Source organism: Hippopotamus amphibius, chromosome 2 (genome assembly GCF_030028045.1).
Source record: "Hippopotamus amphibius kiboko isolate mHipAmp2 chromosome 2, mHipAmp2.hap2, whole genome shotgun sequence".
Classification (NCBI taxonomy): Eukaryota; Metazoa; Chordata; class Mammalia; order Artiodactyla; family Hippopotamidae; genus Hippopotamus; species Hippopotamus amphibius.
Window position 1 is genome coordinate 4669594 of NC_080187.1, and position 18631 is coordinate 4688224.

Genomic DNA, 18631 nt, shown 5'->3' on the forward strand with positions numbered 1-18631 from the left:
GTGGATTTTGGTCAGCCTGCCCCTGTGCTCCTTTGAAGGTGGAGGCAGGTCCTGTTCTGGAAAGAGGTGGCTGGAGACAACAAGGCCCTGAACTGGGGCTAAAGCCACTGTGATCTGCTGTCCTTGTCGTGGGCAGTGTTACAACGTGGGGGCTGCGGCTGAGGGAGGGGGAGTGTTTTAGTGTCTCTGTACCAGTGGACTTGGGTCCCAGACGTTGGGTGGGGAGGGCCAATAACTTAGGAACTGGTAAGTCTGCGTGTAACAGAAAACCCGAAGACCAGTGTTTTGATCGCATCAAGGTTTATTTTTTTCTCACACATTAAGACGTGCGGAGGTCAGCAACCAGGGCTGGCGTCCCCTGCTCTGCTAGGTCCTCAGAAAACCAACTTCCACCTTCTCGGCTCCACCATCCTGAGGGGGTGGTGCCCCCACCCATGCTGCCTGAGCATCAGGGGGATGGGGGAAGAGAGAAAAGCTGGGGCCCCAAACGTGGCCAACTGAGGCTTGGTGGGGAGGGGAGAAGAGGTTTCTAAGACGCTTCCTCGAGGCCCCGCCCTTCACCGCTGCTTATAGCCCATTGGCCAGAGCTGTGTCACATGACCACTCCCATCCTCCAGGAGCCCCAAGGATATTTTCTTTTAGGCACTGAGGCCACCCCACTGAGGCCAAGGGGCGGGGGTGGGAGCTGAAAGAAGGCACTTTCTTTGGGGTTAGGAGCTGAGAGTGGTCTGGAGACCAGGAGGGGCTGCTGTTTGGCCCTGAGAGGCTCTAAGCATATTTTATATCCACTTGCAGCCGTGCTGTTATCTCTTGTCATCCTCAAGTTCTGTTACACTCCTTCTGAGCTCTGCCCTGGGGACTTGGAGGAGGAACACAGCTGTAAACTTCCCGGCCTGGAAACAGCAGCTGCAGCCAGAGGGTAACTTCAGGCTGGGGGTGGGGTGGGGCGCTGGGGGCTGCAGGAACAACAAGGGACCAGAACCTGATCCGTGGTCCTGAGGCTCTTCCAGGGCTGCTGGAAAGTAAGCGGGTGGGCAGGGAAATCCAGACCTTCTCGAGAGAAGGCAGGGAAGTCCAACTCCAAAGGGCCGGAGAGACTCACAGGCACCCCAGAAGCACAAGGCTAAGCGGATGGACTCCTTTCTTCCGAGCTCCCTTTCACAATTCCCACACTGCCCCTGGTCCCCGTGGCGATCCCCTTCTTGAAACTCCGGAGGGAAAGAGGAAGGAGAGGGGAGAGGATGGTCGGCTGCGGGTCTTTGGTTGCTGCCTCCACCAGCCTGTGCCCACCTTGGAATCTGTCCACCAGGCGGCGCTGGAAGGAGGCAGCCGCAGCAGACATGGGGCCTGAGGCTGGGGGTCCAGCAGGCCTGATAGGAACCCGCACCCCCCATCCTGATTTGTAAACAGGAGCCTCGGAGTCGAGCCCACTTGCCTCAGACTTCTCAGCAATCAGTGTCCACCACGTGCTTTTAAACATGAGGACAGCCAAGGCAAAGTGCCAATAAACTCTGGATTTTTTTTTTAAGGGAAAGAAGGGAAACGTTGCAGGTCACTGCAAGGTCAGGCCTGGCCACCTGGTGAGAGAACTCTGTGGCCACGCCTGCCTGTCACTCACAGAAGGGCCAGGGGAAGGGATGGCCTTGAGAGTGAAATCCTTTCTTTAAGGCTATTGTGTGGGCTCCCCTTTAACCCCTTTTTTTCTTTTTTGCCGGGTAAAAAAGAACAGAAAGAAAACAGGCCCTGGAGGCAGCAGTGAGCAGATTCTTTACTGTCAGATTATACACCATCAACCACCCACCGTGGTGACCAGCGGCCCCGCTCAGGTCCTTCCTTGTAGGGGCAGTTAATACAAACAAAAATAGTTCCCTACAAAAGGAAGTTTCCAGCCCTCCCAACCCTCCTTCCTAACTCCCTTCCCCCAGACAGCTGAGCTCCTTGGTCACCAGGCCTCTGGAAAGGCCTGGGGTCTGGTGGGTTGCAAAGGAAAACGAAGAAAGAATAGAAAAGAGAATCAAGTCAGCGACTAGAGTTGTAGGCAACTGGATTTTCAGGTCCCCTGGCTGATGGTGAGCCAGGGACAGGCGCAGGGGGTGTCTGCAACAGTCGTGTGTGTGGTGGGGGGCAGGGGGCAGGACGCCGGGGATGTCGGGGTGAGCGGCGCATCTCCCCACCCCCTGTCTCACCGCCAGCAAAAAAAAAAAAAAAAGGAGACGGGTGGTGGGTGATAGAAAAGAAAAACTAAGACCAAAATCGCAGGCCGCTGGGGCCAGGACCCCACAGCATTCCCTGCTGCAGAGCCGGGGCGGAGGCAGGTGCCACTTGGGGGGGACGGGGCGGGAGGACTCTGCTGAGTAGCACCTGGGAGCAGCTCGGGCCGCACCCTTCTCGCCGCCGGGCCTCGGACGCCGGACCCCGGGTCCCCCGGGTCCCCGGGCGCGGGGCGCGGCGGGGCGCGCGGACGGGGCCCCACCCCCCGGCCGGGGGTCCTGCGCGGGGCTCAGCAGTCCAGGCGGGCGGCCAGCCCCAGCAGCAGCAGGCAGCCGAGCAGGGTGGCGGGGCGCGGGGCGGCCCCGGGCGCGCGGTCGCAGTCCAGGCCGCCGTCGTCGGCGGCGGGGTCGCAGCGGGGCTGCTCGCAGCGCGCGCCGGTGTAGCCGCGCGGGCAGGCGCAGCGCTGGTTCTGCACGCAGGTGCCGCCGTTCTGGCACAGCAGCTGGTCGTCGTCGCACACGTTGGCTGCGGGGCGGAGGGGCGGTTGACGCGGGGCGGAGGGGCGGCCCGGTCCACCCCCGGCCTGGAGCTTCTGCCACTGGGCCGTGCGAACCTTGCGGGCGCGGCCGGGCCCAGGGAGGGATGCAGGCTCGGGGCGCACCTGGTGCGCACCGTCCCGGCGGGGCTGGTATGAAGGGCCGGGCGAGACCGGGCCTCTGCCTCCCTCCCGCCGCTGCCCGGCTCTCCCCGCCCGGTCCCCCGGCACCGGCCTCGGTGCGGTTCTTCAGATGCACCTGCTCTCTCGCGTGCAGAGCTTAGCACGTGCTGTTCCATGTGCCCGGGGAGCCTCTCGCCCTCTTCCCGCGGCTAACGTCGGGTCTCCGCCAGCCCATCATTTCCTCGGACAGCCTCCCTCCCTCCCCGCAAACCCTTCCTCCTCCCGCCAACTCCAGCCAACCCCCAGCTCCACTTTTGCCTCCAACTCCCTTGCCAGCACCGACTCTGCACGTAGTCGCATCAGGCCCCGCCCACCTACCGGACCCCCCGGCACTGCAAGCGTCGGGTCCCGCCCCCGGGCCCCACAGTCCCCAGCCCCGCGCAGGCGGCGGCGCGCACTCACGGTAGCAGCCCTGGCGCCAGTAGTGCGTGGGGAGGCAGTCGTCGCACTTGGGCCCCGCCGCGCCCTCGCGGCACTCGCAGAAGCCGGTCTCGTTGCACCGGTCGTGCACGGAGCCGATCTGGTTGCAGTTACACTCTGCACGGACACGCGCACGGCGAGCGATCAGGGCGACTTGCGGGCGCGGTCCGCACAGACCCACCCCGCCCGACCCCGCCACCCTCCCAGCCGGATCTCCCCCCGCGGCTGGACGGTGGGGTGAGGTCTGCCTGGGGTGTCCGGATCTCGAGGCAAGACTGTTTTCATTTTCTCACATCCATTAAGCCCCTTCCCCTCTTTGGGCCTGAGTCTCCGCCTCTTTAACTGGGGCGGGCGCTGATCCCTCCCAACTCCGGAGAGCTATGACTGACAGGTAGGAGGAGCCTCAGCAGAGGCCACAGGGCATCTGTCCTGGGGGCGGTGGTGTGTGTGCAGAGGGGACCGGTGCAGCTGGCGTCCGAAGCTCCTCCAGGGCGCGTGGAGGAGCAGCCCCAGAGGCCTCCAGCCTCACGCTGCCCCTTCCCAGGTGGTTTCCTGGGGCCTCTGCTCCGTGGGAGGAGGCAGATGCCCCCACTCTGGGAGTCCTTGTCGCCTCGTGCTGGGCCCGGGTGGAGGCAGACAGGCGAGATAAAAGGAGGCGCTGGGGGGACGAGGCACACCTCTAATCGGATCCAGAAGCCCCGCCCTGTGCCTGCAGCCGGCCTGTGTGACATAGGCAGCACGGTTCCTTTGGGACCACTTTAGAGCTGATGAAATTATCTGAAGGCCGCTGCCATAATTCAGACTGACAGCTGCAGCTTTGCGGGCAGCCCCTCCTGTGCACAGCCTGGGCTGGCCTGCCGGGCGGGGGATGGGCGATGGGTTCCCAAGGGCGCTGGGCATCCCAGGGCTGAAAACTGGCCTCTACTGGAGACAGTCTTCCAGGCTAGTGGGTGTTGGTGGCGGGCCATGGGTTCAGTCTTTTGGGATGGCCTGCCCCTGCCCAGGCCCAGGGCCCCTGTAGATTTCCTTCTTTACCCCAAAAGCCAGTCCTGGAGCAGAGTTTAAAGAAAGCCGACCATTTGCCCACTGGGGGTGGAGGGCATATAAAGCATGAGAAAAAATTCATTTGAAGAAAAGCTTCAGTACCCCCCCTTCCCTTGATCTGATCTACCTCCCGATTTTACAAACAGGGAAACAGGCCCAGAGAGGGAAAGAGAATTGCCCAAAGGCACACAGCCAGGCAAGCCCTAGAACCCATCTTTGACTGGAACTAGTGGTTCTGAAACTCCAGTGCCTGCAGGGAGACCCACTTGGGGAGGTTATTAATAGAGCAGATTCTGGAGGCTTCTGTCTTTAGAGCCGCGCAGCTAATTTTCCCAGCCTCCTCAGGGAATTCCAATGCAGGGGTCTCCAGACCCCATCTAATGTTGCTATTCTGCCCTGCTCACTGGTCCACACACTCACGCGCCCGTTCCCGCATCCCCGCTGACGGCTCACCGATGCACACGTTCTCGTCGTCCAGCTCTGCAGAGCCGTTGCGGTAGTAGCCCAGACGGCAGTGCTGGCAGTGCTGGCCTCGTGTGTTGTGCTTGCAGCTGACGCAGGTCACCACGTTCAGGAAGTCGATGTAGCTGCAGCGATTGGAGTGGCCGTAGCACTCGCAGTCTGGGCCGGCCGAGCGTGAGAAACAGCAAGGGTCAGAGAGCAAACAGAGACTGTGCCTTCCTGCTGGCCCCTCCCCCATGCATTTGGGAAAATTGAGGCCGGGGTCAGGACCTGGCACGGGAAGGTGCCCCAGGCCTCCAACACTTTTGTCCCATTTGGGGAGAGATTGGCCTGCTAGATTTGAGCCTGAATGAGAGCCAGTATAAGCCCAGCCCACACATTCCCACCTGGCCCCACAGGCAGGGCACCAGGGAAGGCCAGTGGGCAGCACCCACTAAAGGCCTGGCTAGGTACCAGGGTGATGGAGGGATGCCCGCGTGATGCTGGGGTGGTTAGATACGATTCATGCAGGGAGGATGGGTCGTGCTGCCAGACTGTGAGTTCAGGGAGGGCGGTGCCTGGGTTCATGGCGTTCATCACGGTACTCCAGTGATTCAGTGAAGGGTAGACGCATGCGTGAACGCTGGAGAAGATGGAAAGGGCCAGGAGCTTCCTCCCTGTGCTGCTTTGGAAGATGGTTGGAAGGAAAACACCCACCTGCAGGATCCTTTCTAATTAGCCTGAGCTGTTCTGCAAATCTGATTGGTGTCAGAGGGCCTGCCCTTGCATGACCCTCAGAGCGAGTACCACCTTAAGGTTTGTGTCCTGAGCATCTTGCCTTGACTCCGAGCCCTGACCCGGCTTCTGACTCTCCCTGGAGGCACCTGTGACCACCTGGGACAAGGCGCCTAGGGATTGGAGGTGGCTCCCATGACATCATCAAAGGGTGAGGTTTGGTGAGGAGGGTCACCTTCCCTGCCACAGAGGGGGGCCACCCCTTGGTGTCCCTCATGAGGGGCTCACACCCCCTTGAACATGAAAGTCAGCGCGGCTCCCCCTGAACAAGGAAGGATGCCGGCCACCCTCTGTGAGACACCATCTGCGTACCTCTAGAGGACCCAACCGCCCCTTTGTGGTGGGAGAAGGAGGGACTGATCAGGTGTCAGGGTCAAGGGCATGGGAGACCTTGGAGAAACAAGCCTCTGAGATGTGCCCAAAAGGAGATGGTAAGCACTCCCACTCCATGGCCTCCAGGACCCGTCCCCTTCACCTTGTCCCTCCAGGGACAGTGAGAAGGTGAGGCATCTTCCAGGTGTCCCAAGGAGTACTGTCGGTAACCCCTGTGTCCCAGCTCTTGATTCCACCAAGACGAGCCCCTGGGCCACACCCCCCAGGGGAGCCAGGACCGGCTATTCCTGGCAGCTGCTCTGCCTGCCCTGGGTCTCCCCACGGTGCTTCTGACTCATCCCTGCTCGCAGCTCCCTTGAGGGAGGGAGGGCTGGAGGGGAGAGAGGCTCTGTTTCACCTTGACCCAGCTGCACTGGGAGGGTTTTCCGAGCCAGGCATCGGTCCACGTACTGTATTTTTTTTTTTCCAGTGGAGGTCGGGGGAGAGGTGCTGGAGGAGGGCTGATCCACCCCGGGGGCTCCCTCTTACCTTCAAATTCTTCAATAGGCATCACTTGAGGAGATTTGGGCCTGAGCTGGAAAAGTTTGGAGGCCTTGGCCAGGGCAGGGGCAGCAGCGGAGGTGCCCACAGCTTGGAGAGATGAGAAAGAAGCTCTTTCATCAGCTGTGGTCCAGCTGCCCAGGGTGGGCTGTCCCGGCCCAGGTAAAGCTCAGCACAGGCTCCCAAGGTGCCCTGGGCAAGCTCTGGGGCACTTTGTCACCTGCTCAGATTTGAGATGACATAGCACAACCAGGAACACGCAGAACCAGGCCTGCCTTTGGTCTCCCCTCGGACACCGTCTACACATCCAGCTGGATTAATCCTCCCAAATTATTCTGTGTCTCCAACATCCCTCGTATTGTGCTAAATACGTTGCTGAAGCTGGACAGTTTTTTGACTGGTTGAAAACATCGCTTTGTACGCCCCTGCGCTCCTGCTCTCCCCTCCTCTCCAAACTCCCATGAGCATCAAATCCAGAGTCCAAAGCTGTCACTCAAGATTTGAGCATCTCCCTTCCCTTCTGAAGCAACCTCCCTGCTCCAGCCAGAGTGAGTCTCTTACCATCCACAGATTCCCCACCAGCCGGTGCCGTCCAGCCACGAGCACAGACTGCCCTGCCTCCCACTGACCAGAATCCCAGCCCTGTACTTGTGGGGAAGCATGCCACATCTCTTTGGCTTCCCCCTGGGAGGCTGTGGTGCCCCTGTGGGTCCAGGGCAGGGAAGTGATTGCTCCAGTCTGCACTCCATCACCGGAGAGGATGCCTGACTCAGAGGCCTCCAGGTTGCTGGGAACTGCAGACCCTCACCAATTGTGGTTCTTGCCAGCAGGGGGCGCTCAAAGCCCTGCTCACCGTTCACAGCTGACGAGGGCGAGACGGGAACTGGAGGTGTGGGTAGGGTTGCTGCCTAAGCCAAGGCATCAGGGCCCAGTGTCCAGGGACCCGTGAGCTGGGACCAGGCACAGCATCCCATTTTGGAGACTCGGGCAGGCCCTGTGCACTTCTTGGGTGTGTCCACTATGGCTACAGATGAGCCCTCGAGCCCACGCGTGTCCCTTCCCACCGCGGTGGGAAAGTGAGGCTCTGGGCTAGGTCTCCGTGCCTTCCGCGACCCCTCCCTGCATCCCACTTGGCCAGGCTACTGCTCCCTGCCATCCCACTGCCAGGCCTCTGCCCCAGCTGGTCCTGCCACCTGGAAGGCTACGTTCTCCCTTCATCTACTCATAGCCAACCCCCTGCAGGAAGCCCTCTCTGACTCTGAGCTCCATCTCAGCCCAGGGTGTCCTGAGAACACGATGGCCAGAGAGAGAGATTACTGGTATCAGGACAAGGTCTCTACTTGCCTTGGAAGCCCTTGGGGGTTAGGGTTAGAGTGCAGGATGGAAAGGGGTTGGGTGTGGTGATGTGACACTGTTTAAGTAGGTGAGAGTTGGGGTGGGGGCGGGTAGAGCTCCAAGGCCCCTCCCCTCAGCGCCCCCGGGGCCCCCTGCCGCCCCTGTTCCCCACTGTGTGCTCCTGCTCCCTCTACTACAGCGTCTCAGAAGGAGCACCCCCCTCCCATACCTTCTGCACTGGAGGACACCTGGGGCCAGGGGGCACTCGCCCAGAGCGGGGCGGCAGTAGATGGCCTGATCCACTCTTGGGGGAAAGAAGAGGAGAAAGCAAGTTATGCAAGGGGCTGGGGCAGGGGTGATCCCGGGGACCTAATGAGGCATCACCTCCTACAGGCCCGTTACAAGAAGCAGCACTATAAGAAGCGGCTCTGTCTACACTGGCCAAATAGAACTGGATTCAAATCTACAGGAGAGGCCGTGTCTACACTACAGCAGCCTGTGAAGGGCACACGGACACCAGATGGAAGGGGGCCCCATGCCCGAGAATCTGCATACTTTGGGCAGCCCTTTCTTCAGCAGGACACCTGATTCCTGAGGCTCCCTGCCTCATGGCCCTGGTCACACTGAAGGCTAGAGTCAGATCGAGTCCTGTACCTGGGCCCAGACCTCTCTGTGCTGAAGTCTCTGACTAATGGCTGTAAAGGGGCCATGTGTTCTGGCCAAGACATCAAACATGTCCAGAGGGTCCTCGAAGGTTTCCCGTCCAACCCCAATCGAGGGACTGGAGCGTCCTCCCTGACCCCTAGATTGGGCGCATTTTCACCAGGGACCCCAACACGAATCAGCCCCTAAACGCCACCTTGCCAGTCTCCAAGCCTAACTGGACACACGGCAGGGGACACGGGCAGGGCTGGCAAGGCCAGGAATCGCTCTGCACTGAATTTCAAAGGACAAACCCAGAGGGACAGGGGAGAAATCAGATTTTTTCGCTTCTTAAAGGGATTAGGCACAATGCCGACTGGTGGTGAGAGAAAAAGAAAGCCTACCAGCTACAAAGTGCAGGGGGAAAAAAAGTGCGGGAGACTTTCCAGCTGGGAGCCAAGAGCCTCTGGACATGAAATTGACATTTATGGGATGTTCAATGAGAAGAGGCCGCGCGACCTAAATTGGCAAGGGCTTAATTAGGGCCGCAATAACCACCCCCCCCGAAGGCATTGCGCTTTGCAGCCTCTCCCACCACCCTCGGCGGCCAAGCTGGGGAGAGGGTTAGTGGTCTTGAACAGCCTTTCCGCCGGCAGCCTCTGCCCTCCAGACAGCTTGACCTTGGCAGGAGAGAGAAACATCTGGGTTAGCGGTTCACGGGCCCAGCTGGACTTGGGCCAAAGAGCCTGAAGCACCTGTTGGGAGGTACCTGGAGAGAATCAGGACCGTTCCAGGGGGCTGGAGGTGAAAAAGACCGGGCTTTCCAGGGACTCGCTCAGGTGCGCGGGAAGAGCCTTCTCGCAATGGCCTGTGCTGTTTGCCAAGGCCAGATGGACGCCCCGTCTGTTCCTTCGGGACGGGGGAGCGGTGCAAGCCACGTCTTAAAGGCGGCACCACCTCACAGCCCCCGAGGCCCTGGGGCCGTGGCACTGGGCGACTGAGTGGGCAAGAAGCATCAGAAGTCAGTGAGCCCCAAGTTCAGGTTCTGCCTGTTACCTGGAGCAACGGCTCCTTTCTTTTTTCTTTTTGTAAACAGCTTTATTGAGGTATCATTTACATACCATACAAATCCAGCTGCTTCTTCCCAACCTTCATATCCTCACCTATGGGACTAGGAAAATAACAGCCCCATCGCATGGGGCTGTGAGCGTGGAACAGAGTGCAAGCTCCCAGCCCAGGGGATGTCCACTCTCCACCAGCTGCAGGGACTGTCATGCTTAGTGAGGGCCCGGGCATCATGGGGGCCCAGGCACAGCCTTCAGTTGCTAAAGAGGACTGATGACCCCAAAGACATGGGCCACTCAGGTCCCTGGCTGCCACACTGTAGCTGCCTTTTCCCCCGAATGCCTGCAGCCCAGCGCTGGGCTCAGGATGCAAAGCAGACCCTCAGCCCACTGAATGTTTGATAGTCCTGCCTGGAGGGAGGGGTGCCTCCTTCTCTCCACCTGAGACCTGGGGACCCTCCTGATTCAAATCTTCCCTCGTCCAAGCACACCGCCCTGACTCGGACGCGCTCCTTAATTCCTAGCTTTGCCGTTTGCACCCCTTGTACCATGTCAGAAGCAGCTCCAAAAAGGGAGTCCAGGTGCCTCAATGTGTGTGTTGTGTGTGTGCACGCACGTCTGGCCTCCCACCCTGACAGATCACTGTTTGCAGGCAGACACAGTACCCACCACAACTACCTTTGGTCCCATCTGCCCATCATAGACTCAGCCCAAAAAGTTCAAGTCTCAGGCAGCTGGACCAACTTATGTCCGGATACCCAGAGTGACCGGTGTCCACCCTGAGGATTCCTGGGCCAAGAGCCCATTCTGAAATCCTCGAATCTGCCGGTGGGCCCCTGCTCCCTGCGGATGCCTCCCGTGGAGAAGGGAGGGAGGCAGAAAGAAATGAGGTGCGATGTGTCACCCTCGGGGCCCATGGAGGAGCTGGGCTAGGACGACTGCCCCACAGCGTTCACTGGCTGCGGGTGGGCTGAGCGCCACCCCCCAACAGGCCGAGGCTGGGGTATCGGGGATCCCTCCCCAGCTGACGGAGGGGTTTCTGCCCATTGGAAATGCTACCCCTACAAGGGTCCCTGAGCATCAGAGAGGGCAAGGGTCACGGCACTGCCCAAGGAGGAAGGAGCCCCCCACCCCGCCATCTCCTCCCTGCAGAGGGGGGTGGGGACAGGGTGGGGGCGCAGTGTCGGGGACCAGGGACCTTGGCCACATCTTCCCAGCATCCTCTGGCAAGGATGAGTCCTTTCAGACTCCTGGCACTTGCAGTAGGCAGGATCTGGTGGGACTCCCCAGGTGAGATCTGGTGAGACCAGGGGGCCACCCCAGCACCCCAAGCCTCGAACACACCCCTGGCCTGGCCCTGCCCCCCACACTCTGCCCCAAAAGGCCCAGCAGTCCACAGTCTAAAAACCCCAGCTCAGAGTCTCCCTTCTGCCTTGCTGATCTGAGGAGTCTGCCTTCTTGGCTAACCCTGTATTGTTTATTCCTGGGCAGGGTGGCGGGGGCGTGCTGCTGAGGGGCAGGGGGCAGAGCAGGGGGTAGGATGACTGGTGAGGGTGGGATCTGGGCCTGCTCCCCTGGGCCCCTCCTCCTAGGTCACCCTGTTCTTTTGGTTATGCTGAGCAGGGCCTTGCCGGCGGGGGCGGAGGGCCGGGGGGCAGGAGGAAGAGGATGCAGGACCTCGACGTGAGCCCTGGATGTCCTGGCTGGGGCCCAGTGACAGGCGGGTCAAGACAGCCCGGAGGCCGCGCTCCTGCGGCTCTGGGATCTAGCATTCTCTACTCTAAACGCCAAGCCCCTGCCCTCCCCAGGGCTGATGCTCCCACCTCATCGCACATCACAGAGAGGGGCGGGGACCCGGGCAAGAAGGGCAGGGCAGCTGGGGCTGCAGCTGGGCACCCACCTGTGGGCTGAGGGGTGTTGGGGGCCACGGGGGCCCGAGCGGTGGACGTGGAGGGGGCAGGAGAGGTGGGGTCCCCCCTCATGGCCACAGGGGCTTTGGGGACGGGGTTTTTCCGGGACCTGCTGATGCCTGGTGAGAGATGAGAAAAGCAAGAGAGGGTGGGGGAGCCGGTGGGTGCGAGGCAATGCAGGAGAGCCGCTCACGACCCACCGAGTGCACCCGTGTTCCCTCCAGATCCAGCTTCCTCCCCTCTCTGCCTGCTGGTGTCCCACAGGGAGCAGCCCCGGGGCCGTGTGGCCCCAAAGAGCCCTGGCGGAGGGAGGTGGAGCCCCCGGAAGCCTTTCTGAGATCTGGGGTCTGCCACTGGCTGGCTGTTGGCCTCTGGCAAGTTCTCTCTTGCTGAATCTCAGAGCAGATGGCGATACCCACCTGGGGGCCGGTGGCTTCAAGGATGAAGTGAGGTAGTACGAGTATCCTGCTTAGCCGACGCCTGGCACTGTGCGTGCGTGGTGATGACTTCGTGATAGTCTGTCACCAGCCCCTCCCACCCTCCCTCACCTTCCCTGTTGAGTTCTCAGGACTCCCCTGCCCCTCCTTCAGACGCTCTGGCTGCTCTGGGGCCTGAGTTGACCTGGACGCATCGGGATCTGGGCTCCCCTGCCCCTGCCTCCCCGGGGGCAAGCAGCTGCAGATGTGACAGGTGCGGGCTGCCCAAACCCTGTGGTCAGGCTGAGGGGGGGATTTTGCCACTGGTCAGGGAAGGTGACCCCCACTCTTGCCTGGCAGAAGAGGGAGGAGCGGAGAGTTCCCCGGGGGCGGCGGGGGGGGAGGCAAGGGGACCTTTCCAAAGCAGCACCAGCTGAGAAGCTGGAGGGAGGACTTGTGAGACACGAAGGAGGGGGTGGGGGTGGGGAAGAAGCAAATGGATTAGAGGAGCGGCGGAGAGGCCCACAGACCCGGCGGGGGAGGGGGCGTGGGGGCGGGCAGGAGAGCCCTGTCTCTCCTCTCCTGCTCTTTCCAGGTCGTGCAAAGAGGCTCATGCACTGAGGGCCCCATTGCCTTCCCCAGGGTGGTGACCCAGGCATGTACTTACTGCCAACGGCGGAGCCTGCGGCGGCACCTGTGGAAAGAGAAGGGTCACAGCAGAGTAAGGGGCCCGGCCACCTCCTCCCTGCAGAGGAGGGGGGTGGCAAGGGCAGGGAAAGGACATCAGGAGGCCTGGGCACCTCACTGTGCAGGGACTGGGTCAGATTATCCATTCCATCCTCACTGGCGCCCTGAGAGAGGGAGGGCCCCCTGTTAGCCCATTTTGCAGATGGAGAAACTGAGTCTCAGCGCTGTGACCTACCCTATCAGGGGACCTGCTGATAAGCCTCTGCTGGGGGCTTCACATGCCCCCTTCTCATTTGATTTTAGACTCTTGGGTCCTCCAGTACAGGATACGGTGGGAGGCCGTTCTCTGGGGGAGCATGGGGGTCCCAGCCACGGGGACACACTGCTTTACTGGAGGCTCTGATGGAAGTTGCCACCAGAGGGAAACCACGGTGCGTGCTCCCGTCTGGGGAAAAGTAGGGACGGCTGAACGACTGATTGGAAGATGATCACAGCGCCCGCCACGGGTTGACAGCTGTCTGCACGCGGCCCGTGCTGAGCGCCGCCCCCACCCGGGCCATTCAGTCCTCACAACAGCCCCACAGGGGGGTTATTAGGGTCCTGACCCCACAGCTGAGAAAACAGGGCTCAGGGGAGGAATGGCTTGTCCAAGGCCGCACAGCTGCGAGCGGCAGAGGCCTGACGCTGACCCCGGCCTTTCTGTCTCGTGTGTCTGTGGCCAGGGGATGAGGGCGGCTCAAGGCCGTGGTCTGACCTGTGGTACCAGGCTGGGAATCGTCAGCCTCGGAAGGAAGGAGCCGGGGCCACAGCTTCTCCTCTGGGTGGTCCTGACAAAGGACGGAGTAAGAGGGTGCCCCTCCGCGCCCCCAGAGCCCTGGCAGGGGATGCCGGGGTGTGGTCAGAGGACGTGAGGCAGTGACCCCGACGGCGGGACAGTGGGAGAGGTCTGCGAGGATGGGCCGGGGGGCCCACAGTGTGACCTGCAGATAAGGATCTTGGTCTGTGGGTACCAGGGGACCTGGGGGGATCCTTCCAGGAGGAGAACAGGGTCCAGAGAGGAAGCGGGAGTCGGGGGGGAGGCCAGCAGGATATGTGAAGGGAGGCGAGCCTGCAAGTCAGAGGGAGGTGACAGCTAGTAAAGAAAGGGTTCAAGAAACAGTTCTGGCAACAAAGAGACAGGCCAGCACCGGCGAGGAGGGGCCGGGCGGGCGGGGTTGTCGCCCAGAGTGCTCTCTGTGCCTCTGAAAGCCCGCGAGGGCTGTGACTCTGGCAAGTCACCCTTCAAAGGCCTCGAGCGGCACCCGGCACACGCACGACATGCCTGTCACAGCCTCATCGCGAGGCTTCCCGCTTTGATCAGCCTGAAGTTACATAAATCTTTCCCCGGTTCAGTCGCGGGGTTGCCGATGGAGGGGAGCCCGGGAGTGTGCCCGGGAGGGGCGGGCGAGTGGTCCCGGCCGCCCAGCCTGGCTTTGGAACTGGGTCCAGTGCTGGCATCTAACTCGCTGCTAAACTAGGGGGGCACTGAGGGTCACTGTGCCTCTGTGTGCTCACCTGGAGAGTGGGCTCATAATACAAACACCACCCGAGCGGGTGTTTCAGGGCTGAGAAGCTGTGGGTAAAGTGGCCGGGGCAGCCTTCTTGTCAAAGCACTTGGCCGGCGTCAGCAAATCACTAGTGAGGGGGCGGCTGGGGAGAACCCACCCTGGGACCAGCCCGGGCCCTTATCCACGGCAGCTGGGGGCTCCCTGGGACGCTTGGTTTCATGGAGACACCCAGGGACTGTGCTGGGGGCGATGATGGAAGGCCCTCAAAGGCTGTTCATCAGGCAGGCATGTGTGGGCGCACCCCGAGGACGACCTCTGGCGCAGGAAGGCTGAGCCAGGAGAGGCGAGGCCCATGCAGAGGGCACGGGCCAGGGCCTCGGAGGACCCCTCTGTAAAATGGGATCATAGAAAACCCACTTCCTGGGACCACCCTGAGGGTCGAGGGGGTGGGGACCCCACAACACTTGGTGCCACGCGGCAGGTTGTAAGTACCCCTGACATGCTGGTTATGAGGGATGGTGCTGCTCCTCACAGTTACCCTGGAGGGACGGGTCCCCACCCCCTCCTGCCTGACACCCTCTGGGCCTTCTCTCCTGCCCTGGGGCCAAGAAGGGGACGGTCAGTCGAAAGGATGCTGAGTAAGCTCATCTCAGGTTCCCGGCAGGGTGCCGGTGTGTTAGAGGTTCTTGATGACAAGGCCTGGTGCTTAGGAGCTTGGTAACAAGAGGTGTGCTTGTGTGTGCGTGTGTGTCCGTGCGTGCGTGCGTGCCTGTGGCTGTGTGCACAGCTTTGTAGGAAGGGTGTGTGTGTGCATGTGCGTGCGTGCTGGGATTCCCCAGCTCCGGAGGCTGGAGGTCGGGGGAGACCAGGGCCTCGCTGGTCCGAGGTGGGGCAGGCGGGGAGGGGGCAGGGGCTGCCCGGGTGCAGCGGCCAGTCTGCGTACGCACACGCATTGGGAGAGCCATGGGGCAGCGGCAGGTAGGAGCCGGCCCGCCAGGATCGCGCGCGGAAGCTCCGCTTGCACTTGCCGCAGTCGGGGCCCGTGGTGTTGTGCTCACACTCGCACTGCAGGCTGCCCTCGCGCACAGAGCACAGGTTGGCGTGCAGGTTGCACTTGCACCTGGGGGGACACGGAGAGGGCAAGGCATCAGTGAGCGTGTGGGCGGGCTGGTCCGGCTTCCTGGAGGGGCTGAGAGGGTATTGGGGGTGACCCTGAAGAGACCCTTGAGGCTACCTGTCCAGCCTGCCACCACTCTCTTTGGGGACAGGTTCTCCCTGATTCACCATTCTGAGTTCTTCCCCAGCATGAGGTGTCCCTGGCTGCTGCCTCTCGGTGGGGTGGGGCGGTGAGATGCCCTTGTGCCAGGGGCTGCATTTTCAGTAACACAGCTTCTGATCACCTTCGCTCTCAACCACGGTGGGCTGACAGCAAGGGTCACCTGCCCCTGGTTGTGTGGATGTGGACCTGGCCCCAGGCTGCACCTCTGCTCTCGGCCGCCGCCTGCACCCATGCCCTTGAGGGCAGCAAGAAGCCCCGACTCCCAAACCCGTCAGTTCATCCACACATGTATTATTCATTCATTCGTTCAAAGATTCGTAGGCAATACATCATTCTGAAACCAGTAAATAAAGGGAAAGAATCAAGCATTTGTCTTGCCTGTCCTATATAAAGCGTACCTCCAGGTAACCAACAGTTGGTGAGGGGATGTTTCTTTTTATAGAAACTTTCTAGCTGATAATTGAAGAAGGAAGGATAGATTAGAAAGTTGCCATGCAGCATCCCCTCCTGAACGGATGGCTGTAGGCACAGAGCATCAACAGAGAGAGACAAGCAGAGAAAAGCTTCCTGGATACACCCCACCCTGAAGCAGTCGCGTCAAGACAAATTGAACTTGAATCTGATTAACACTCTGGATCCAGCTACGCACAGATAGGAATTACAGAGGACAGAGAAGCATACTCAACAACACCAGGGGGACGCAGTCAGCAAAATCTAGAAGTGATGACATGGTCTCCAGGACAAGGGGCAAAACTTGACATGGAGGGTGGAGGGGCCAGATCAAGAGAAACCTCAAAGGCAAAGCAACCAAGTGCGGGGCGTGGACCTCATCTGGATCTTGGTTCAAACAACCTCTAAACTTAGGTAGACAATGTATATTCATGAGACAACTGGAAATTCGAACACTGACTACATTTGGTGATATTAAATTAATGTTTATTAAGCGCAATGATGGTAACATGGTTACCTTTTTAAAAGTCCTTATCTTTAGAGACACACACAAATATTTACAGATGAAATTATCTGATGTCTGGGATCTGCTTCAGAATAACACAGGAAGGGAGAACATGGGCAGAGACAGACAAAACGAGAAAGGCTATGAGTTAATTGCTGCAGCTGGGTGACAGGTATATGGGAGTTCATTATAGTGGATTCTATTTCTGTATGCATGTTGGAAATCCTCCACAATAAAAAGTTAGAGAGAGAGAGTGCTGTATATTCTCATGTGGGAAGATTTCCAAGATATATTGTCAATATTTGTAAAAAGCAAATTGCAGAATAGCGTGTTTGGTAGGATTCTCTTTTTATTAAAATATGCAAAGAAAAATAATTATAGCCTGTTATGTGCCAGGCTCTGAGCTGGGAACCATGGACATAATGGTCAACAAAGCGGATGGGGGTCCCTGCTCTGAGGGAGTATAGGGTCCAGGGGGGAGACAATTAGAAAAATCTGCGACTGGGGGAGGGGCAGGGGCTGAATAGGTGGAACCCAGGGGAATTTGAGGGCAGTGAAGTGATTCTGTGTGACCCCGTCATGGTGGATACATGACATTACACATGTGTCAAAACCGATACCACCCACACAGCACCAAGATACAGCCCTAATGCCAGCTGTGCACTTGAGTTGACAATAGCATATCCGTGTTGGTTCATCAGCTGTAACAAATGTACCAGAGTAATGTGAGATGTGGATAACCGGTGGAACTGGGTGGGGAACCAGGGTACTAGGAACCCTCTGTATACTCTGCTCAGTTTTCTGTCAACCTAAAACCTAAAAATTAATACAAACTGAATTTTAAAATAAGAATCATGTGAATCTTTCATTAATGTCAATTGTTATAGGTGCCCACGTGTTCTACGAAGGCAAGGGGATCGTGGAGGGGGTCTTAACTTAGTCTGGGGGGAGCAGGATAGGGTTCCAGGAAGAACAATTTAAATCTGAGATCTGAAGGAGCATCAAGAGTTACTCAGGCAAGGATGGGGGAACCTTCTAGAAGGAGACAAGAGCAAGAGGGAAGACCCCAGGGCCAAGAAGAGCTCAACCTGTGAGGTCTGAGATGAGGTCAGAGGGGAGGAGGCAGCCAGACGGTGACTCGGAGGCTGGATCTTGTTCTGGAAGTCATGGCAAGGTTGGAGGTGTCCTGCTCTGGCTCATATTCTACATACCGCTGTGGCTGCTGCATGGGGGATGCTTTGTCAGGGGGACCAGAGCCAGAGTAGGGAGAGCAGGGAGGAAGCTCTGACTGGCTGGCAAGAGGAGGCAGTGGCGTGGACTAGGATGGAGGCGCCTACGTCCCACCAGTGACACCCGGTGTGTGCAACACTCCCCCTCACCGGGTCTCATCATCTCAAAGATTGCTTTCCGGATCCTCAACCAGCATTTCTTCTCCAGCTTGTAACATCCTCCTTCTCTTCATACCCCAACTTCCATGGGGCGGAGTGATGCTCCTTCCGGAAGGAGCGGAAGGAGCATCTCCCCTTCGCCTCTGCTTATCCACACGATGAATATTTAACTCCTTGCATCTTCCCGCCTCATAAATCAGTCCTGCCTCCCCTCCTGCCCTCTTTGTCTCCATCTCACTGGAGCACTGCTGTGAGGCCAGCCTTCCAGGCAAGGATCCCAAGTGGGGAAACTGGTTGCCAGACTCCTAGCAGCCCTGCAGCTCTGAGTTAACCCTCTGCCTGCCGGCTTCGGAAGTGCTAGGGCTGCCTTTCTTCTCGTAGTTTCTCTCTGCCCTCAAATCATCCTGCTGAAATTAGGCACATCTATGAAGTTTTATAAAGCCACTAAATATTATGTTGTCAAAGGCTACTCCAAGCCCTGGGGTATGTTCCTAATACAAATGAAAAGACAAAAATTAGCCAGTGTTTACCATGTGCCAATGGATGTCTTATCCAACCCTTGAGTGACCACAAGAGCTGGTACCATTGTCACCTTCATTTTACAGATGGGGAAATGGAGGCTCAGAGACGTAAACTATCTTGCCCAGTGTCACAGCGCTGCCCAAAACTGTGCCTGGGACCAGAACTCACAGATAGCCAACTCCCAAGTCCAAGAGGCCAACATGGGTTAGAATATTGACTGTAAAAATGTAGGATACCAAACTGTAGGTCTTATAGTGTTATAGACTGAACTGTGTACCCCCTCAAATTTATATGTTGAAGGCCTAACCCCTCAATGCAATTGTGGAGAGAGACCCCTTAGAGAGGTAATTAAAGTTAAAGGAGGTCAGAAGGGTGGGGTCCTAA

The 18631-nt window shown here is 59.1% G+C and overlaps 1 protein-coding gene across 1 annotated transcript in view; it reads right to left on the reverse strand.

The window, feature by feature from the left end:
* Positions 1 to 1744: 1744 nt before the first annotated feature.
* The window catches only part of NTNG2 (netrin G2), a 68421-nt gene continuing 51534 nt past the window's right edge, over positions 1745 to 18631 (reverse strand). Inside the window, exons 4-8 of the mRNA XM_057722736.1 lie at positions 15051 to 15223; positions 12537 to 12563; positions 4847 to 5014; positions 3332 to 3466; positions 1745 to 2736 (exon numbers count right to left, since the gene is read on the reverse strand). Coding sequence (XP_057578719.1) covers positions 2501 to 2736; positions 3332 to 3466; positions 4847 to 5014; positions 12537 to 12563; positions 15051 to 15223 — 739 coding nt within the window. The 3' untranslated portion in view covers positions 1745 to 2500. The remainder of the gene's footprint in view (positions 2737 to 3331; positions 3467 to 4846; positions 5015 to 12536; positions 12564 to 15050; positions 15224 to 18631) is intronic.